This window comes from Anoplophora glabripennis, unplaced genomic scaffold, assembly GCF_000390285.2.
Source record: "Anoplophora glabripennis isolate ALB-LARVAE unplaced genomic scaffold, Agla_2.0 scaffold5, whole genome shotgun sequence".
NCBI classification, from domain to species: Eukaryota; Metazoa; Arthropoda; class Insecta; order Coleoptera; family Cerambycidae; genus Anoplophora; species Anoplophora glabripennis.
The window spans coordinates 112,264-136,155 of NW_019416525.1; the positions used below are offsets into that span (position 1 = coordinate 112,264).

The following is a 23,892-nucleotide window of genomic DNA, read 5'->3' on the forward strand; positions in this document are numbered from 1 at the left end:
GAAAGACAATTTTTTCTTGTTTGCCTTTTGATTTCAACTTCTCAATTTAGTGTATATGACATTCTAATGTTTACAATCCGGTTTCTAATGCGAGTAGATCAAATATTTTATTAAGGAAATTATTAATCACTTATACTCGTGTATTGTTCTTTATTTAAATTAGTATAGGTACAGTCTTACAAATGTTATAAGCTGATCAGTAGTAAAAGTAATAATTTTATTATGTTAATGTTACATGTTACTCATATTTCTCAAAGAACTTCTTCGGCCTTTCCCTGACTAGCCTTAATATATTGAGCGACGCGAACCTTATTCCTCTCTTTAAAATAGTTGACTATATACTTAGTCGTCACTTGGTCGGCCATCTCGTACTTGTGCAGGTCCTTCACTGAATATCTGAGCTGCTTGTTAGCAGCATCTTCGTCGCTGATGCACTTGTCGTGGTGCTGCCGAGAACATTGCAATTCTTCTTCGGCCGAAGCTAGTTGCCGCTGCAACGACTCCAAACGGGTTCGTAAGGATTTCACATTCGCTTGCTTCCTCCCGACGTCTTGCCTAGCTGACTCTTTGGCCGCCATTGCCTTGTTCACAAGGATCCGCGCCCTTCTGTTTCTAGCCAAACTCTCAGTCTTCCTCGTGTTAAGGTCATTCATCGTGTGTGTGAATTCTTTGCACGCCTGTAGCACGTGGTGTTCAAAATCTCCTGCTGGATCTGGATCTTCATTTTTCTCGTCAAAATCTTCTGTTGGTGTGTCTTCTTTCATGTTTACGTTTCCTGGGGCAGTAGGCAAGGTTTCACCGCTCATTGTTCTACTGGTTGCGAGTGAACAGCGATCTATGGAAGGAGAAGTTCAAATTAAAATTGTAATTTCACATCAAAACATAATAGAGCTGTATCTTCATTAGCAACAATAATATAGCAATTTGTAAGACAAAACAGAAGTGATGTGGGTCAGTTGTTGCTAATTTAATTAAATTGTTGATAAAATAGTGTCGTGTAATGGACTGTACAAATAAACAGGTTCTAAATAGCAATTAAAGCCAACTGTTACAGCAGGAAGATAATTTTCATAATTGTCTAAACAAGAAGTACAAAAACAAAATTTTATCTTTAGGTACATTAAATAGTTGAAGACTATGAACTATTATTTTAGAGTCGACTACAGCAACAGCACAAATTAAGTAACTTTAAGCCCATATTCAGGTACCATCGCAATAAATTTAAATTTAGGAAACTATTAAAATTATTTCTAATACTACTTTGTAAAAATTGTTCCTACCTGTTATGGTATAAGGTCTATATGATGCACAAAAAGGGAACTACAGGCCTATCGCTTCAAACAACTGGACAATGAAGCGTAGCGGGGGATATCCCAGTTTTATATGAAAGTTCAACCTTGAAAAGACCTTCAGAAAATTTGACCTTGAGATAAAACATAAACAAGGTTAGAACCAAGGCTGATACAAATACTTTGTTATCGCAAACATGAATCATTTTAATGCAAATATCTAGAAATGTATCTAGAAACTATAGGAGTGAAGGTATTGGCCAAAAGTATTCGACAAACTTAATTTTAGTGACCTTTAGAAATTTTGACCCTAGAAAAACCGTATACGTCAAGGTCAAAGTGCGAAGGTGATATTATTCGTGACCTTGAGCAATATAAGCCTCGTTTCACCATTATTTTTTTTAATAGTCAGTAAAAGTCACTCTGCATTTAGAAATTAAAGGATTGAAGGTCAAAAAAACTTTATTGATAGCAAATGACCTTCAGAAATTTTGACCTTGAAAAGTGTCAAGGTCAAAATGCGAGGGTGATATTGTCCATGACCTTGAATAATATTAGCATCCTTTCACTTTTTTTTGGAACATTCAGTAAAAGAGTATATTAAGGAATTATAAGGAAATATTTATTCACTTCATTGAAAGATAGTTGTCTCTACACAAATATTTAATAAATTTTAGAGGATATATAATTAAAACAAATTGTTCAAGGCAAAGATCGATTTTTTCATTGTCTATAAATATCACCTTATCTGAAGGTTGTACAGATCATTCTTTATACAACAGAGATACCTAATTTCATTAACGAAATAATACTTGCGAATTTTATAGAAAGGTATTTTATCACCTTAAGTACAATTTTATGATTTCTTATCGATTTATTTCATTTGTTACTGAAATTTTAAAGTCATAAGTATGGTAATCTGTATGATGTGATATTGGTTGAATGCTTATATATTGTGCAAATAAATTTTATGTGGGTTTTAAAAACGTGATTTTGTATACACCCTCAAAATTAAATAAATTCAAGTACAAATAAGTATATTTCTTAGCCTGCAAAAATAACTTAAACACTTTATTTTAAGGGCAGTTTTATTTAAGAACTAGTATACAGTCTTACAGAGGTTATACGGATCAGTACCTACTACAACAAATACATCAATGCAACTTTTACAAAAAAATTACATTTCTCCAATAATTTGGTAGGTACTTAGCATATTTCCATGGCGCTTCACTGGCCGCTTTTAGTACACTGAAGGGCGTAGGCTTTCTTCTTTTGTTGAAAAAAGTTGGTGAAATGTTTAGCCATGAGCGTTTCCGCCATCTCCAATCTGCGCAGATCCTTCACAGAGTATTTGAATTCCTTGTTAGCAGTCTCTTCATCCCTCAGCCATCTGTCATACTGCTTTCGAGAAATTTGCAATTGTTCTTCGGCCCAACTTACTTGCCGACGCAGTGATTCCAGACTTTCTCGTAAAGATCTACAATTGGCTTCCTTCCTATCTAAGTCTTGCTTAGCCGATGCCACTCCTGCGTTAGCCTTGTCCAGAAGGAGACGCGCGTCCTTATTTTTAGCCACACATATATCTTTCCTCGTGGCGAGATCGTTTATAGTTTTTGTGAAATTTTTGCAAGCGTTTACCACTTGGTATTCAAAATCTTCATCTGTTAGATCTGGCTCAGGTTCTTCCTCCTCGTCAGAATTTGTTGGTGGTGTGACCTCTTCTTCCGTTACTAGACTTTCTGTGTCGCTGGACAAGTTTTCACAGCTCATTTTTCCAGTTGCAGTGATCTGTTGAAAAAAAAATTAAATTTTAAAACTGTAATTAGTAAGGAATCGTTCATTGTAAGAATTGTAAAATATAAATTACTAACATAAGAACGCACCGAGGTCGACAGCTGTTCGACCCAAAAGACCTTGAAAACCTTCTCCTTGAGGAATACCATATTAGCCTTCGACTTAATTTTTATTACAATTAAAAACAAGTAGCAATTTTTGTATCAAAAATTACAAGTACCTAACTAGCGGTTCATAATTTTCTAATAGTTACATCCGAATCAACTTAAAGTGAAGTTATATTGAAAATAGTACCAATAAACAATACAATACAGATGGTCCATTGCTGCAAACTACCTGCTTATTATTATTTAAATCAAATTAAAGTTATTTGCAACGATAATACAGAAATTTGCGAGACAAAACAGCAGTTAGTGTAAATTAATTGTTGATAAAATAGTTTTGTGAAATATATATAAAATAAACAGGTCTTTATGACCAATTAGCACCAACTATTGCAGTGCCTAAACACATAACTTATGGCTTTTTGTCTAAATATTATTAGTTACAACACAAATATTATTACTTACTTTTTTACTCTATTTTAGAGATATTCAGCTAATACAAACAAATATTTTCTATCTAGGAAACAGCTTTAAAATAGAGTAAAAAATACGAGAACTAACAGTAGAACATACGTTTAAAAAAATTATCACTTTCCTCACAGTAACAGATGTAGACGATGGAAAGTACAGGCGTAGCACTTCTTAGGAACACTGAACTCTAGCGGAGGACATCCGCATTTTATACGAAAGTTCAGCTTGGCAAGATATGACCTTCAGAAAATTTGACCTTGGAATAAAACAAATATCGTCAAGGTCAAAATCCAAGGCTGATATTCGCGACCTTGAAAAATATTTACCTCGTTTCAATTGTTTTTGAATATTTAATTCATTAAAAGAGTTATCTTAATTAATAATGAAATATTTTGTCAATCCATTACAAGATAATGTCACAAATTACCTTTATACAAATAATAAAAAAATAATAGAGACTTTACACTGTTTAGAAAATTACAATACGACCTTAAAATATTATTTATAAATTTAAGACAACTCTTTCGGGGTAAAGAATGATTTTTTCGTTGTCTATAAATGTCACCTTATCTGAAGGTCATAAAAGGTCATAATCCTGTATTATTATGAATATTATAATCTGTATCACGCGAATTTCTGTAGTTTTTACAAAAACTCATTTGTATATACCTACTCTTAAAATTTAAGGAATTAAAAAAAATGCTTTGCTATCGAAAAGGTGAACGAAAATATATTTCTTGATTGTGCAGGTGGACGAGTTTGACCTCAATTACGACCTTGAGTTGCAAAATAACGAGAAATAAGAATCTAATAACATACTTTACAGAACTGACAAACTTTGCCTTATAGCTGTGTGAAATTTTTTTTTCTAAATGTCTAGCAGTTCGAAAAGTAGCATATTTATTTCACAAAGTCATTCTACGAAAAAAGCAGGAAAGGCAGAGTTTGCACAGGAAAATATCAAGATAAAAGCTCAGGCACAAGCCAATAGCTAGCGCTAAAAATACCTGACCTTACCATTAAAAATAGAATATTCATAACATTTCCTTCAATTAACAGTATACGTGGCCGTTTTCCAAACTTCAACCGGCCTGCTAAGCGCAAATTGTTCGCAAACTGAAACTTGAAAGAAAGCCTAGACTTTGTAATAAATCATATATGCTAGTCACTGCTCTTTTATCATTAAATACAAATCCATAGGTGCAAAATAATCATTCATTTTAAAATTAGAAAGATATAAAAATAACAAGGAACTATTCGAAATATGTATTGTGAGTATTTTCAATGTAACCTTGAAATGTAACTGACACAATTCGCAAAAAATTGAGTATTTCTTTTCCCTTTTTCATCTTCTGCGTCCATCAGACAAGTTCGTTTGTTGTTGTCAACTGTGACAAAATAATGATAGTTTTCTTTTCATCAACATATCGTTTTCAATCATTATTTACTTGCATTGTACGTACCTAGCACTTACTTCGACATTAATAATTATGTTGTTATTTAATTTTACTAAATTACATAACCTGGAAAAATATTTCCTTGAAGGGTTCAAACATTGTACCTACTCGTCTACAAAGCTACGTATTATATTGAAACTATGCTCGTTCGCAGTCTACAAGGTCATTGGGGACATTTGGATTTATGCCTAGAGTAGGTAGAGTAACATTAAAACTTTCTGTCGTATTCACAAAATGGTTACTATAAGACTTAACGACTGATAGGAATTTTCAAACGAGATTAAAATCTAAAAGAAACCAGCTGTTCAGCTGTCCAAACGTTGCTATGATAACGTTTTAAGTGTACAAAAAGACCCGCACCCTCCGATAGCGACAAATTTCACGTCTGAATATGGGGTTGGAAAATTTTTAGTACATGTCCTTCAAGTGGTTTGAAGGTCATATTCATTTTTCTCTAAATAACTCAATAACAATGTTTCAATTAAAATTCGTATGATTTTGAATTACAGAATAGATGACCTTGAATTTATCAGAACGTAACAATCTTTTGACCTTTGTTTGAAGAGGTCACTGTCTAATTTGTCTTTGAAAATCCTACAAATGTGAAATATTTTCGCAATATAAAACAGCTGTTAAAAAATAATTAAAATATTGTACTAACCTTAAGAGACATTATATTTTATGTTGATTCATATACTTTAGGACGTATTCACAATTTTTTTAACGAAAAATTAACCACTTGAAATTCGTTTTCAACTGAAGTTAAGGTCTAAACGAAACAAACGCTATAACACAAATGGTACTGTGGTAAAGTTTAAGAAACAAACAACCCTCAAGTTATCCTAACCGAATTCGTGAACTAAACATTAAAGCACCCTCACACAGGCTCAAGGCTGTATAGGTCAGGTAGATAACCCCTCTACCTGATGGTGGTAAATATGCCCGCTTGTCTTTTATAATTATGCTGTTGTGTTATTTTATTAAAGCATCACCGTAATCTCTGGAAAATATTCCCTGACAAGAAGCTTGAAAAGTGCACATTACATCGTGTTACTTTTTATTAAATGTATTGTAGTACAACCCCACTGCCTTTGTACGCAAAGCTGTGACCTTGTGAAGGTCGAATCATACCGAACATATTGAAAAAAATCTTTATTTCATTTAGTTACGCTTAAAACTAGCTAGCAAGTCTCATAAAATCGCAATGGTAATTACGCCAAGTGCTTAATCTGCATTTTAAAATAAATGCTTTTTCAATAGGTACTTGTAATCTATATTACAAGGTCGTCGACTTATTCTGCTTTGATGAGGACAAATAGATATGTCTATTGCATGTCGACATCTTGCAATAATCATGGCAGCTTTTATAATTAGGTTGCTATTTTATAACAGATGTAGTAGTCGCAGCCGCTTCAAAGTCGTTACGGACAATCTAGTCGAGCTTGGTACTTAAAGGCATGACCTTGCAAAGGTCAAATCTTACCTATACGTATAGAATAAATACTAGAAACTATGGTTAAACATCAAGAACTACTTTTATACAATCATACCAATTGGCGTTAATGTCACGTGCGTTAATGTGCCTAGATGTATACAAATTTTATTAGCAGTCTTGAAGGTCATTAAAAACATTGCATTTGAGCTTTGACCTTAAGAAACTTACACTAAACAGGTACAATAATCGATGGAAATATAGTTTTTACTTTAGTTACAGCCTTAATTATGCAGTTTTTTATAAACTTCTATGTAAAAGTATGTAGCAGACATGTTTAGTTGAAATTTATTGTTGATTTGGAATTTGTTTTGTGTCTACTTTTCCAAGGCTTTTAAAATGAGATAAGTGGCTTATCAAAAATGACTGTTAGTTGAATCTAGTAAGTTAACTGCATTATAAACCTCAAAACTTAAAATATAGCACTGAGAACCCCCAACCCAAGCCTTAGCTTGAATAACCTTGTAAACTGAATTCGAGTTTGAAGCATATTTCGTTGATTCTTTGAATTATTTTAATAAATCGTTGGAATCGTTTCTAATATCGGGAATTAATCTTTTAATGTAACACATTTAAACGTACGTAGTTTGAAAGGTATACCACATACAATCTTGTAGAAATAATCTACTAAGCCTATTTCCGTTATCGATAACTATATAAATATTAATTCCAGTTACAAACAAAATATGATGAGATATCAAAATTATTTTAAAAAATGTTATATCTCTAAGTTTCTCTTGAACAAAACAACATATTGAAGTGAAATTTGTGTGCAATAAAATAGGAACGAATAACCAGTGGCGTACGGATAAGGTATAATGGTTAAGTTTAAAAAATTAATATTAATACAAAACGGCGTTGACCTTGAAAATTTGAAAATATTCGCCTGCGTCGCTTTTTTTCTTTTTAGTCAATCAATGAATATACTTCACCTATTCTCAATTTCACGAGCCGCCACTGGTATATCGGTTTTAATATCTTTTTTTTATCGAGGGACCGGACGGACGTATTTGAGGACTGTCCGAAAAAATTGGAAAATTTTCCCACTGATATTAATATTAAATCAAAGAGAGGTTACGTCATTTTTCTCTGCGTGACGACCCCTCTACGAATTTCCCCCGCCGAGCCCATGGTCGCGCGGTTTGGTTACGTAAACCGATCTATCAACGCCGACCTTGTAACTTTCAGCTAAACAACCAGCGTATGTTGTGTTCATTCAAAGCAATCAATACGAAACACATTTACCATTTGAATATTTAAAGCTTCGGCTTTTGTGCGGATACGCCGTCCCCGCCAGTGGCGCGCTCATGAAAAGTTTCTGCAGCCTAATCCAAATATACGTCACGGCGGTTACTCGTACATCTGCCGAGCACATTTTATTATTTTATTTTCGAGACCCCCCCCCCCGGGGGCGCGCCACTGGTCCTCGCAGATACTGCACGGGGATAAGCGGGAAACCTTGAACTGATATATCGAATGTTTAGTAAAGTTGTCGGGCTGTAATGAAAAAATCTAATTCATTAAGTTCTAGGTCTTTCAGAACTGTGCGTTGGATGTTGGTAATGGTTTTTGTATGCATGGGTATAAGGTTTTCTAAGATCATGTATTTTCCATCCTCGAAACGTCCACGAGCAGGTTTAATGGAGACTAGGCATTTTTTTAATCTTCACAGAATATTAAACTGTTTATGTAGGTATCCCACCATTGGAGGAAAATTTGTTCGTGACGTCATGTTGCACAATATCTCTCAACCAACAATATTTCTATCTCTTTCACATACCACGAGATTTTCCCCAACGTTATTATTAGTTAATAATCGTTTTTGTATATCTAGATTTCTGGTATCGGAGACAAATTGTATAAAAATTAACTCAACATAACGAACGGCACTGGTTGAAAAGTGTAACTTTAAATTTTAATGTCAATTACTAACCATTACTAACTAGATCTGGATAAATGCCTATAAAAGTTCTAGTAAACTGAAGTAAAGTCCTTTTTTATAAAAGATTTGGGCAGAAAAAGATTCTATTGCAGCACTTATACAGGGTGTTTCAGAAAGACCTCCCGTAAATTCAGGGGGTACGACAAAAAATAAAAAAAAATTGTCATATGAACTATATATCTATCTCCTCTTGTTTTCGAGATACAGATAATAAAATTTTTTAAATATAATTTTTACGAAAATATCCAAACGGTGCGAAATATTTTTATGAAATTTGGTATTCCGGGATTTTTAAGGACGCCAAATACGCTGGTCTAATTATTTTTTGTATATTTTATACTTATGCTACATTCATAGTACATTTTAAGTTCTAATTTTTTTGAGGTTAGGTTTTTCGGGCTCCAATTTCTAATGTAATGTAATGTTTTATTTTCTAAAAATAATATACTCTTGTTAGAACTTCCTAATGTGGACGGTTTTCGAGAAAAATATTTTTAATTGAACTCTTACAATATTACGGTGTAGAAAATAAGTGACTTTTCTCAAAGTAGTAGTATGTCAAAACTTATTGATGGATGTCTCATAAACAACGTATACATTCTCAGTAATATTTTAAACTCTAATTAACTTTAATCAAAATTTTAGTGACTGTAATTAGTCATTACTGACTACAGTCACTAACAATCACTAAAATTTTGATATAAAATTTATTAGAGTTTAAAATATTACTGAGAATGTATGCGTTGTTTATGAGACATCCATCAATAAGTTTTGACATAAGCCTACTTTGAGAAAAGTCACTTATTTTCTTCACAGTAATATTGTAAGAGTTCAATTAAAAGCCTTTTTTCTCGAAAACCGTCCACATTAGGAAGTTCTAACAAGAGTACTTTATTTTTAGAAAATAAAATTGTACATTAGAAATTGGAGCCCGAATGGTAAAAAACCTAACCTTAAAAACATTAGAAAATAAAATGTAATAATAATGTAGCCTAACTAGCGCCCTCTATAAAATATCCAAAAAATAATTAGACCAGCGTATTTGGCGTCCTTAAAAAACCCGGAATACCAAATTTCATAAGAATATTTCGCACTGTTTGGAAATTTTCGTAAAAATTCTATTTAAAAAATTGTATTTTGTTGCTTTGTATCTCGAAAACAAGAGTAGACATATAGTTCATAAGACAAAAAAATTCTTATTTTTTGTCGTACTATCACCCCCTGAATTTATGGGAGGTCTTTCTGAAACACCCTGTATATAAAATATACCTATATAGTTTTTTTAAAGGCGGTTTCAGCTAAACGAAAATAGACCAAAAATAAAAAGGCTGAGGCCTAGGCCCTGTTTTACTGGGTATTTATTTCTTATCAAAAAAATATTTGCTATAGCTAAATTCATATTCGACTTGAACCATGGTACTGACAAAATCTGCCTTAACATTATGTTTTTTTTTACTTAATTTTAACGGATAATACAATCTTGTCTATGAAATTATTTCCTCCAGCATATCTAATTCATTTGATGAGAATTCTAGGAAAATTTTCAGATGTAATTTATTAATAATAAAAAACGTATAACTTTGAATTTATCATTACAAAATGTTATTCTATTGCACCGAATCTCCTCTACCCTATGCGTCTAGCTGGATAATACTGCCCCACCATCAACTAATAAAGAGGACGATGAACGACGAAAACAATGAGAGGTAATATAAATGACAGCGTAGTAATTTTAAATAGTAAGCGATTTCGCTCCGCACTTTGGCAACGTATTATTCTTGCAACGTAGCTAAGACACTATCTATGAAATAAAAAGCTTTGCAGGCGAATCACATAGAATATATTGCGAAAACCAGTAACAACTGCTTAGAAAATTGCCTTATATTAAATATTGATAGCGAATGTGTAAACCGGAGCGAGACCCTTTTCTTTGTCTAGAAGTTTTTAGAACATTTTTTTTTTTAATTTTTAGTATAAAAAGAAAATAGTTCACATAGCCCAAACAGCTTAGTTTTCGAAATACAGGATGTTAAACTTTTTGTAAAATATGAGCGATGATATAGATGAAAATTCTATCCAACAGCGCAACGTACATTTCTATTTAGTGCGTATCAATCGCGGATTAATTTTGATGTATGATGATGTATACATATAAGAAAAAAATTAATAAGAACATATAGTATTTTGCTTTGTATTTTCTAATTTTTATTAACTTTTAATGAACATGCCCTGGTCCTGTGCAAATGTTTACTTCATTTTAGTATGTAGTGGCCGCAGTATACTTCACCTAAACTAGATCAATGTCAGAAGTCATTTACACAGTGATTCACAACCCAATGCTTTAAAAAAATGGTAACAGATACTTTTTGACACAGTTTTACATTAAATTACAGTTTTCGACCACATTTTGTTTATTTTATCCATATTTTTTTACTGGTGCAATAACTGGAAATTAAAGGAAATTATATTCACCCTCGACAATGGAAGACGAATTTTTTATCTCACACAACCGAAACCATCGGAAGGAATAAGTATCGATAGTCGTTTCCATCACTCCGACCGGGTGCTTGGACTTCTCCCGCTGTTATTTTCTCGGACGTAACGGCGGCAGTAAAAAACAATTAACAGCCGAGAAAATGGAATCCATTCCAATGGAGTGGCGTGAGATTGAATTAAATTGAAGTAACGGTAAGTTCGAACATTATGCGTAACATTACTTTCTTGCACCGGTAAATCCGAGAAGCCAAGAAGTCGTTATTCTTCGAGTACGCATTCTTTCAGGTCATGTGACCGCCAGGTCAGGATCCGGACTTGTAGGCTTAACCTGAAACGGTAAAGGTTAGAGACGTCTCCAGTTTATTCAACTTGTTCAAATAAGACGCAGTTCAGCTCAGTGAATTTTTACTTTGAGTACTACACCATGTGGATGTCACTGAGGACATGTCGAGGTCTTGCCATGGGGTAGCTCCTAAGCAACTATACTGGTTAAACGTAGTGTATGATTAAATATGGCTCGATAGTTCGGACGTCTTCATAGGACAACAAACTAAAGTACAGAGACAAGCTGCTCTGGAAACTTGATTTTCCTATACATTAAAAACTAGGGGACCGCCTGGCCGGGTGTCTTGGCCGGTGGATTTCGATCTGCCGAGGTATGCATCACGGACGCAAGCTGGAATTTGGATGGGTGACCTAAGGCAGGCTCGGGGACGTGGCTGTGGCAGCCTACCAGAGACCTGGGTCGCTCAACATTTTCCGCATGCGTGTGGTCCCCGATACATACATACATACATACAAACGTACATACATACATACACTAAAAACTAACTACCAAGAGGCACCATTGGTATTGAAACATAATTGTGGGCTGTCGGCGATGTTTTAGATGTCTGTCATGCTGGCATCGTCTGTGACGGCTGATGGTGGGTAAAACCTCACCCTACAATCCTATGTGTTTTATAAAACTAAATCTGTTGGTTGAAATATAACGAGCGTTCAAATAAAAACGTGGTCAAGTTGGTTCTGAAAATTTGGACGTAGGGCGTAGCGTATAGCAAATGAACTTAAACGTCATCTGTCAAAGCGCTATATCGCCGCTATCAATTTGAATATTTTCGTTTTAAAAAGCGTTTAAAATGGTGTTTTCTCAAGAACAAAAAGTGTTTATCATAGAGTCCTACTTTAGAAATGGACGCAAGATTGATGGAATATGGAAGTATTCTATTGAGGAATGTTTCATAGAATTTCAAAATCAATTTCCCGTTGTTGAGTACAAAATTTTTCAAAGTGCAGTTCAGCGTTGTGTTAATGTTTTTCGTGAAACGGGCAGTGTAACAAGAAAAGAAGGAAGCGGCCGACCTAAAAAGCGGACTGAAGAATTAAAAGAAAATGTCCAACAAATAAATGGAAAATGCGCCAAGAACTTCTATACGTGTTTTATCACAAATGGTGGGAGTATCAGTCGGTACCTGCCACACAGTGTTAAAAAAAGATATGCGTTTGTTCTCCTATCGTTTAACTTATCAGCAAGAACTTCATGAAGTTGATTTTCCGCGACGGGCTGTATTTTGTGAATGGTTTTTAAACAACTACGGTGAACTTCATAATATCACCTTTTTTTCTGATGAAGCCTGGTTTCATTTAAGTGGTTACGTAAACTCACAGAGTATGAGAATGTGGTCTTCTGAAAAACCAGATAACTTTTTTGTCGAGGGCCCTCTACACGCTCAAAAAATTGGAGTTTGGTGTGCTCTCAATCGAAGGAGGATTTATGGACCTATTTTTTTAATGGTACTCTTACTGCGCAAAGGTATAGAGAAGAAATTATCGCTCCTTTTGTTAACCAGCTGGAAGAAAACGAAATTACAAACTTTTACTTTCAACAAGATGGCGCAAGGGCACATACGGTAGGCGAGACGATGAATATGTTGAGGGAAGTTTTCCAAAATCGACTAATAAGTCTCAATGCTGAACATGAATTTCCACCGAGGTCATGTGATATTACGCCGTGTGATTTCTTTTTGTGGCCTTACCTTAAAAACACTATTTTTGAACTGCCTATTCCTGATTTAAACTATCTGCAGGCTCGACTTATAGACAAGATTCGTGAAATTAACAATACCCCGAGCAACTTAGAAAATGTCTTTAATTCTTTGAGGAACAGGTGTGAAAAGTGCTTGGAACAAGGAGGGGGACACTTTCCGCAGCTCCTTTAATTGTTTGTTATTGTTATCACGATTATTCTTTAAAATAAAGTTATATAGTCATTAACGTTATTGAAACTGACAGCTGTTATACAGCTCGTTGAGAAATGAGGTTAAGTTGGTTGCTATAAGCTACTCCCTACGTCCAATGTGTCAGAGCCAACTTCGACCACGTTTTTATTTGAACGCTCGTTAGTTGTAGGTGTGAGCTACAATAGATCACAAGGTCGCAGTTGAGGTCTAGGTTTCGGAACAAAAATGTAATATTTTCCAAAAAAAATTCATTTAAAACGTAGAAAACGTCTGAAACCGGCCCTGCCTCTGTCGCAGGCAGTTTTCCAGATAAACATCGCGTAATAATTGGATGTTATTATCGAATGCTCGTACCTGACACAAAAAGAGACACTCAAGGTAAATTAAGGTGCAACGTCGTTAAATAATCTTCCATTATTCCGTATTCGCTTTTTAAGTAAACGATGGAACAGGATGTTTCGGGACCCGTGACATTTGATGACATTCTCGAACGGTACATTTCTGGAAACGTGGAATTTGCTTTTTTTAAGAGACAAAATAATTGAAAAACTGTTGATCACATCTCTGGGGATCCTACAGATTGAAAAGGCAGGACAACAATATGTACTACTAATTAATTGTTGTTGTAAAAAACAATGCCTGCAGTTTTTATATGTTTATTTATCACATACAGGGTGTTGGCAGAGAGTGGAAACGTTTTTCCTACCTACGGAAAAGACCAACTCGTGTAAGTGCATTATTTTTAAAAATATTGGCGGCGATGGCGACCACCTAGTTCTAACCGGATAGAGCGGCGTGTTTTTCGTCCGTTTCTCGCGCCAGCACTGAATTTTATGTCCCCGCTGACACACTTTTCAAATTTTATAGCTCCACGGATGATAAATCCGACTGAATTCATTCAAAACGCACTCGCTCGTCGGCCATGGGGACGCTAACTCGATTGCTAGACTATTATTAGCGAAAATAGGGCAACCATTTACTAGCGCGACCAAAACACGCAGATAAATTTAATACCAACTCTACGCGGTGGCTAAAAGAAGCTGCTGCACGTTGACGCCGCCACCTACGGCATATTTAAGAAGTAAACGTTGGATATTAGATTATATTCACAAACTTTGGTATAATTCTTGTACTAGATTCGAAGTCCATAATAAATGCCCGTTATTTCCCTTCTATTCATCCTCGTTGATACTGGTGCTTAGCCGCAGAGATGTGTCGATAGCCCAAACAAAGTAGGATCTTTGGGTGATGTCCCTGTACCGATCCTTACATAAATCATTACGATTTCAACATCCTACAAGTCTTCAAGGCCATTTGTATGCCTAGTAATTGACTTGTTAGCATATTCCGCTCATGTTCAGTTAGGCAGAGATGAATTCACTGTGGAACAGTATAAATAAACATGAATCCGAGGATATCTTGGTTGAAAAATTGAATTATTCACCGGGAATGTGTAAGGTTTCAATGAATGGGTGATTTACATCGTTCTCTCCTTCCTTTACGACACCTTCGTGTGATTTTAAAACGTATCGAGCTGTGGATGTGCTCTATTGTAAAAAGCAATTGGTTCTCACAGTCCACACGTAGTATCTCCGCGCATATTAGCGTGTTTTTCTAATACACTTGCCACATATGGTGCAAGCGATTTGAGATTTCTAACGAATTGTAACATTTGCGTTGCAGATGTTCTTGGATCGACGATTCCTATGAATCGCGAAGGTCATCCTCTTATCAAAAAGGCTATGTGAATGTTGAATAATTTACTATTTAGGTTAACGCGACCCAGTAAGTAATTTGACCTCATTCACTTAAATAATTCCTCAGTTAGTCAAGTTTTTTGACGTTAAGAGGTATTTAAATAAATATGACATTTTTTTTTAAATTCCAACGCTCTGTATTAGAAAACGAACGTTTTCCCTGCCCCTGTTGTTCTCGGGGTAGGCTATCAGAACGCCTAGGCCCCCCTGATCTTCATTTCGGTTCTTATTTTTAGTTATAAACTGTAACTGGTCACATCCAATGTTTTCAAACGTTTCGTCTTCACAATCAGCGTCTCCAGTGGTGATCCCGCAACAGATCACCGCGGTTCAATTCTAAAATGTACGTGATGATTTTGGATTAACTCTAATTTTATATGAAATTTTTACTCGCCTTAACAAGAGCATGTATTTAGTGAAAATGTACAAAACATTTGAGCAATTACGTGCATTATAACAATAATACACCATGTCATCACATACATTCTTGTTTTTTGCGTTATAAAACGTTGAGAATACAGCATGGAGACAATAAATACGCCCATAATTGTGACTCACTGCCCCTTAATTGAAAGAAAACACACTGCAGAAGTAAATGAGATAAAGCAACCTCAGTAAACGGCTCTGGAATGGCTTCATTTCATTCGGTATTGATCCTCCATGATCAATACGCTCGAGGTTAAAGTTAAGCAGTGAAACGCAAGTTAAGCGCTGTTTCAGTGGTATATAACATGTCCAAAATGTGCTCGTGTGTTTATATCAAAGCTTTTTTCAAAATTCTGCGAAATATACCTTTCTAAAACCTAATTAATTACAATACCTCATTGCGTTACAGGGCTGTGCGCAGGTCTAGCGTCGCACCGATGTGCGTTCGCCTTTAGACTCACGCAATGACCTCTTCGGATGACCTCTTCTTCGTTTACCTTATACGCCCCCGGGTGGTCTTGCGCCACATGTCAGGTTCCCTTTAAGAGCGACATTTACGGCCTCTCAACGAAGAAGAAAGTTGATGGGCAGTCAGAGGCTTGCCAGCATCGCAATTACTTCACTAATAGTAAAACGCCAAGGGTGACATAACGCTTGTAACTTACGGTGAGGTGTTAAAATGGAAATCATTACCCGAAAACTTTGAAAGAACTGTTTATCGATATTGCGGAGAAGTCATGACGAAATACAAGTTGACTTAAAAGAATTGATAAACTTAGAATACAACGAATAAAAGTGAAGAATGAGTAGGTTTTTGTAAAATAGGAGTAACTTGACACAAAACAATACCCAACTAGCCACGGTTCCTTCATATTTAAAATTACTTTATGGTGAACTGAAGCGTTGCGAAATCTGTTCGATTCGTTGAAAAAATGCCGAATTGTTACAAAATTGCAATGCACTGAACCAAGACAAATGCTATCCGAACATCACACTGTGAAATATACGAAATTGTTCTTGTTATATAGTCCAGTTACTGAAGCATTTTGGCTACCAATTTTTTCGGATGGAATGGAATAGCTCAAGAAACAAAAGTTAGTGCCGATGTGTGCCTTTACTCTATTAAAAATAACCTCACGGTTTGATAGACGGACGAATTTTTTGTAGTCAATACTTTTTGAGTTATTTGCGCCTAAACATGTTCGTTTTTAGCCCAAAAATGCATGTTTTTGAGCCATTTTCCGCGAATATCTCAAAAACTACAAGGTTTATCAAAAAAATTACCATAAACAAAAATGAAGGTAATTAAATAGCAAAGAGATTGCTTGTTTTTTTATTTTTGTAGATGGTATAGAACTCGAGTTATGACTCCCAGAAGTTGAAGTCAATTTCGAAGATAGCTATAATCGAAACATTCAACGTGGGAAAAAATTAAAGGTTTTTCGAGGAAAACTTATGTAACACCTATTAAAGTTCTTGAAAAGACCTTTAAATTGATTGATGGTAGAAGTCGTTAGCATGAAAACTAATGATGTTACAATCAAAATAAAATTATTGTCTTGATTTTTGAGAAAAAAAATATCTGCATTAAAATTAATGACTTGACGGAAACAAAATTAAATGTATTCCTTCTGCAATTTACTTTATTTATGTATTAACAGTAGATTCTGGGAATTTGAATGATTTTAGAAGCCTAAATTTTAAAAAAAATCATTTACTTTTGAATAACATTTTTAAATTTTTTTTAAAAATCGCCTTTTTTCAAAATATTTCAAAAACTAACAGTTATAAAAAAATGATAGAATAAGAAATTGTAGCTTTCTTACTGAACAATTTGCTTTTTTTAAATTTTTGTAGGACAAAATTTGACTGAATTATGACCGTTAGAAGCTCAAAACTTAGCTTCAAGACTGCACTTCCTGAGCCCTTTTAGCTTACAAATCTAAAAAACGAAGGGCTCAAAAAAACTGCAAATCACAGAATTTAAAGTGCTTTAAATTCCCTACAAAATGTTTGAGTTTGAGTAAATTTATAACTGCGTATTTTTCGGTAAAATTAATCAAATCATCTTTGTGTACTTTGGAGCACTTGTAAACTGACTGATTTGAGTAAGTATTTTAATAATATACATACACACACGTATCCATTAATAATTTATAAAAAAAAATGTATTTGATATTAATTTAATAAAAAAATATTAAGAATAAATTCAATAAAATTAAATAAAATCATACTCACATAATTTTTAGGAAATGTTTCTATAGGGGGTAGGGTTTTTTATGAGGGGTAGGTCTTCCGTAAGGGTTTTTTGGGTGGTAAAAAGTTGCAATATATCATAGATCATTTGAAAACAAATAAAAAGTTTATAATTCAACATATGCATACCATTAAAACATCTCAAGTTTTCAATATTTTATTTTATTATAAGGGATGTTTTTTAAGGGTTGCAACTTTGTAATGAGTCGTAAGCTTTTTTTTATTACTTTAAGGAGTTTGTCAAAAATTTATACAGGATGTTCCGCTTAAAACACCCCAAACTGATTTATCAAAAATTAATAGAGGCGTCAGAGAATTATGAAAAGAATTAAACCAAAATAAGGAAATAAAGCAATTTTTTGACTTTGGTGTGTGAAGTTCATTCATTGCTTATATTTCAAAAGTTGCTGAGAAAATCTAGTCAGGTCACTGAACCATCTACATCGCTACATTTTTTATGTATTTTTTTTCTTTTCGGGATATCGGACTAGAAAGATTTACACGAGCCACAAGCATATTTTATTTTTAAACCTGAGTTTAATTTTTAACTACAGAAGAAATTATCGCAATTGCACTAATCACTAATCACACTAATTAACATAATTGTTTTTAATTGTTATTACTTGGTAATGTTCCAATGTTTTAATTTACAATTTAATATACCTACGTTTCAAAATTATACACCTAGCTCCTTTTCTTTAAGAGTTACTATAAGCGAAATCAAGAAGCGGAAGCACTACCTACTTATAATTTTTGCAATTAATTCACATTAGTAGAAAAAAGTTAATGCTAAGGTGAATAACAAGGAAGTGTGACTTCATTGTATTTCTTTGTAAACAAAACAAAGACATCGTACACGAGCAGAAAGACTAAATACATTAATTGTTTTAGAAAAATTGTGAGTAAAAGCAACGTAGTTTTTCGTGTTCTTGTAGAAAAACAGTAACACTTTTCTCGAGTGTAATGTGGTGTAATCACGCAGTTAATATTGTTTGAGGTGTCTTCTGAAGATGAAGACGATATGTTTCTTGAAACGTCAGACCTCCCAACTGATCCATTACCTTTTTATGGAGAACCATATAAGCATCGATAGAACGGACTCCGCATTCCTCGATTATAGCCCAAAATAGATATTCAGGTTACAAGAAGACAGCTTGCAAAATTTTCTCACCCAGAAGTTATTAATTCACAGCATTATAAATACAAACCGGCGGCCATTTCTTGATTCTATCGATTTCTCGATGTTCGTGCACCGAAATACTCATTAGTTTTGGCTGTATATCCACCTTTGGCCGGTGCACGGATATTCCGAGTCATATTTGCAATTAATTAAGGGCTTATCTATGCAAATGGGTAATTTTTGGCATCACGCACGGCAGGGTGAAAATACAGGGTGGACTTACATTGTGACAACTTACTTTAGTCCAAAAGTTGATAATTAAAATGATACGTGGCGTCAGAGTGATTTTTTTTTCATTATTTTATAATTACTTCTCAAAATTACAGATATTGCACAAACTTTGAGTATCGGTCATAATTTTGCTGTTATTTATCCTCACAAATCTAATAAGAACCCTATTGAAGGTGTAGTGGCTCAGTGACTCGTGTGGGAGAAGAGGTGGCCAAATATTATTCTACGCGTGCTTTATGACCAGATACACTTACCCTTAATATCTTTAACTAATCGTGCGGAGACCATTACTCTATTTATAGCACTTATAGCAATTATTTCGGTGTTTATCAAATTGATTTTGAAACCGAGTGCTCTGAGTACCTTCCAGAAACATTACATTTACGTTTTATACAACTATTGCCCTGTGGTAAATCTATATCGGATTCTAAATATACTCCGTTAGCAAGTGTAGCTATTTTCGGATTCCGCTCCAGACTTTTGCTCGCGAATTAATCAAAATCGCCCCGATTATTTGATCGCGACAAGGGACACAAAATAGCAGTTCCTCACGTATATAACAGTTCTTGTTAACATAAATCGCGGGTATTTTCTGATAGAGCGACCAAAATAACAAAATCAAGATCTACAACATGATGATTATGTTATAATATTGCTTGTATAGTATATAATGTATACCAAGCGACACCTGAGGGCAAAGTTTGGATGTTCATAAAAGTTTTCTCTCGTGTTTTCAATACTTTCATCTGTAGAATCGCCTCTCCAAGTAAGGAAACGGAATTTCCGGTCACCTCTCGAAATTTCAGGTTCAATTAAAAGCCCGTTATTAATTACGTCCTTTCATTTTTATCAATAGCGATCGGTAAACATGTCGCTATGTACCTACATATCTAAAACGCCTACTAGATATCGTATTACCATAATTATAAAGCAAACAGATAGGTGGCCAGTCTATATACTTTCATTTGTGACTACCCAGGCGTTTCAATTTTTTATCGCACTTTGCCATAATTAATATTGAACCATAATCGGGATATATTTAATGTTTTACAAGTAGGATTTTAATAAATTCGTTTTTTTTTTGAACATGTAGCACGTTTTAGAACTGTTTTATCGAGAAAATTTCTTTTAGGCGTAATTAATTTATCTCTATCAATTAAAACGTCTGGAACATTTCGGTAGCTGATGCAATACTACACAGAATTAGTGAATAGTTAACTGTAAGTCCATGTTATAGCAGCGAAAATGTCCAAATTATCCCCGTAAATCAGGCGGCAGTCTGGTGACTTTTCTACACGTTGCAACTCCATTCAAAATAATACGAATGGATAAATCATATAATGGATATCGCCTATCTTCTTGTATGTTATAAAATTTTGCATAAATATCAGGAAACTTCCCTGGAACTTATCCCATATGCCTTGTTTCTACTATTAATCATATAATTAATTTTGCTGTTTTCTTCTGAAGTTTGACAAAGACCAAGAAGCTACAGCTGGTTTATCTATACTACCTTTTCATTAATTCCCTTAGTTATTATATTATTGTATGATATCATCGTACCAAGACAAGTTTCTAAGCATATTCAAATTCTACCATTTCTAACGATGCACATGTTTCTATGAATCACGAAGGTCACGATTATAAATTATCTTCATATTAATATTATTACCATAATCGTAAACCAACCTGGAAAAACCGCGGCTTGCTGTGTAAAAAAATTTAAAAGCTGTTTTCTTTCTCGCCCGGTAATAGGAGTCGGAACGGGGTGATTTGCGATATTATTATTTTAATTTTTATTTTACCACCTCACAAAAAAGTTGGTAGATAGACTTAATTAAGTGAACTGGAAATGATAGCTTTGCGCTATAATTTAGCGAGAACGCTTTTTATAACAAAATGGCTACCTACTCTTACCTATTCTGTTAGACAGTGGCGTCCCAATTTTTGATAGTTAACAGATAGTTTTTGCACTATTAAAATTTGTAACAGTATATTTTGAATTTCAACGATTTCATCAATTTTTCTAGTCTGTTATATCGTATTTTTTTCTCATTGTAGATATAGGTATCCAAAGTCGAGTTAGTTAATAAATTTGACATTATAATTCACTGTCACAACCCCCTTATTATTTTCCAAAGCGATTAATACGGCGGTGAAAAAGTATTTGAAGGAAACCCACATACACCGACAACTCGTTCTGTAATAACCAGCTTTTGCTCAATTATGGGTGACCATGACTGAAACACTGTAATAAATGGTCGTGGCTCGAGACTAAAGGTTAAATCTGCATAACATTCCTCAATTATGCAATCGCAATCACCGCCCTTTTGTTAAAACTATCATTATTGGGACAATGTGACGGTTTATAGACGATTAAGATAGATTAGACATTGCAGGAGATTTATTGGTCACGGAAGATATCAATTTTCTGTATGTTTTAAATTATCAAAGCCAAGATAAAAGCTCCAAACCGTTTGCGATGTGATTTCCGTAAATCTATAAAAACCACTCCAATCTAGAATAATTTCTCGAACTGCAACAAATGCGAGTGAACAACATACCATCCGTGAAACATTAAACGCAAACACGGTTTTGGTTTCATTACGATCACTGTAATGCATATCTCGAGAATTTCATTCCGGCGATATGCAAAACCGCGATAGGTTTTGCTAAACAGCCAGGGAAAATTGCTGCGGTATTACGTCGACACGACTCGTTCGAAATTGCCGTGTCGACCACACATAAAGTGTTTAATCTCGGGGGGAAAACGTGCCGCGTTCAGCGCTAGTTCTGCAACACCAAGCGACACCCGTTCCCATCGTTTATGGTCGCGAGACAATAAGATTGATTCTAGAGAAAGTTACATGCATAAAAAATAAACTATCGATGATATTAGTAAGTCCCTCGTTGGGCGCCAAAAAAAATTGGCACCCGACGTGGTTTTGTTTTATTTGAAATGGACAAATAATAAAAAGCAATAAGAACTAACTTTACTTCTCGACCATATTCATTTACAGCACACTTAACACCCTGCAGTAAATTATTTAATGATTCACCTTGATGATCCGTGTGTCATAAAGTTATTTCGATCTCTGCGTTACACCTCTTTTATTTTACGCTTTATGGGTAATTACGTCCATTTCCTAGATGTTCATTAATAGGAAGATTCGCATTGACACATGCATATAAGAAACAATTTAACTAAACAGTGATCAATTTTAATAACAACAATGACATAGTAGTGCTAGCAACAATTACCTTTTTCAGTGGAAGTTATTAAATTCATAACGATTTCTGAGGATTCTCTAATAATTTTTTGATAATAAATTTACTATATTACAGTTTTGACCTGTATTTTTTAATTGCCTGTGTCCCGTGTCATAGGAGCTGTTGTTCTTGGGTTTCTATTTCCTGGTAAAATCTGGAGTTACAATTTGTAGTGTGGACGCTTGTAATATTAACCTAAAACGGGACAAAAGATCTTCAGTCGAGAAAGAGTGGATTAGGAGGTACTATAAAAAATTTACAGTAAGCATTATAAGTAAACTTTTCGAGTGGAAAGCCCCAATAAGACAAAACAGTAACCGACTTTGTTTCTACTAACTCTTTAGTGATAATTAGTGTTTTCAGTATACCTGTACTGATGTAGAGATCCATGAACAATGTCCATTTTTGTACGGAGAGTTCGTCCTTTGTATATGTGAACACCAAACGCTGGTGGACTACCATCTGTACATCGTAAGTTACCCCTTTGTGTCCGTTTCTCTAGTCACACCCTTCTCAGCCCACTTCTACATGTGGTTCAGTATTGTCGAGTTGAAACACCAAGCCCGAGTCCACTCGATCTGGGAAGGAACAGGATCTTCGTCTTCCCCGCTCCCGACGAGCCGCCTCTGTTCGCGAAACGAGTTTCTAATCCCATCCAAACGCATTTCTCTCGCGATCCTCGGAAATTTCCACCGTAATAATTGAGCCCAGTAAACCACGCCAGCTGTATAGCGCAATACCGAGTTACAAAACATCCGAAGAGCGGCGGACAACGCTGACACTCTTCTTACTTGCCTTCTGTTATCTAACAGTAATTCCTAGGACGCGATCGACCATGCACAGAAGGTAAATACCTCGTCATCAAGCTGGCACCGCGATTTTTGAAATATTGGGCCGATTTCGGTGCGTGGGTTTCCTGGAAGGTGCTCCGAAATAGGAAAGTCCAGTCTGTTAAACTCGAGGTGTGGTGGTCTCAATGGTTAAATCAAGTGTTGTCATCACTGATACCAGAAAATCAACGAGCATAATATCGTAGCTTTAAAATCAATCCTCGATCAATTTTGGTGGCTTAACTGTGACCGTCCTAATTAACCAATTTCAATTTTTCAAAAACCATTTGGAAGGTTAAGCGGTCTTTTCTATGTGAAAAAATTTTCAAGTATCTAAATTGCTTTATTTGAGGCTCTGCAACATTTTGAAAAATTATTTTGCGAAAACTATCGAATCGATTTTAATGAAATTTGGTGTGTTGTTTTATTGTACTCTAAAGTTTCTTTACCAAATATAGAATGGCCTCGGAGCAATTAAAATAATTTTAAAAAATTATGCAAAAAACGATTTTGCCTTTTTTTTCATCAATTATTGCTATTTTGCAACATCGGTAATAAATTTAAACATTTTTAACTTACAGTATATTGCGCAAAATTCGATTCTAAAACTTTTTTCCTCTTCAATATTGTTCCAAAATGCATAGGTTCCAAGATATA

General features: G+C 34.6%; 2 protein-coding genes across 4 annotated transcripts in view; both read right to left on the minus strand.

Annotated features, from left to right (window-relative positions):
- Window positions 1-213: 213 nt before the first annotated feature.
- On the minus strand, window positions 214-1,334 carry LOC108907424. The gene is made up of 2 exons (XM_018711091.1): window positions 1,281-1,334; window positions 214-835 (listed from the first exon to the last, which is right to left on the minus strand). Exon 2 carries the CDS (start codon window positions 804-806, stop codon window positions 252-254), a length of 555 nt encoding a protein of 184 aa, XP_018566607.1. The 5' UTR covers window positions 807-835; window positions 1,281-1,334; the 3' UTR covers window positions 214-251.
- A 1,047-nt stretch (window positions 1,335-2,381) lies between these two features.
- The window catches only part of LOC108907396, a 32,016-nt gene continuing 10,505 nt past the window's right edge, over window positions 2,382-23,892 (minus strand). The window contains exons 1-2 of one of the 3 annotated variants that reach the window (XM_018711061.1): window positions 11,022-11,078; window positions 2,382-3,077 (exon numbers count right to left, since the gene is read on the minus strand). In XM_018711061.1, the coding sequence (XP_018566577.1) occupies window positions 2,517-3,059 (543 nt within the window). In that variant the 5' untranslated portion in view covers window positions 3,060-3,077; window positions 11,022-11,078 and the 3' untranslated portion in view covers window positions 2,382-2,516. Of the gene's footprint in view, window positions 3,078-4,675; window positions 4,759-11,021; window positions 11,079-23,892 lie in introns of those variants that run through there. The other 2 variants (XM_018711058.1, XM_018711059.1) reach the window with 2 other exon arrangements.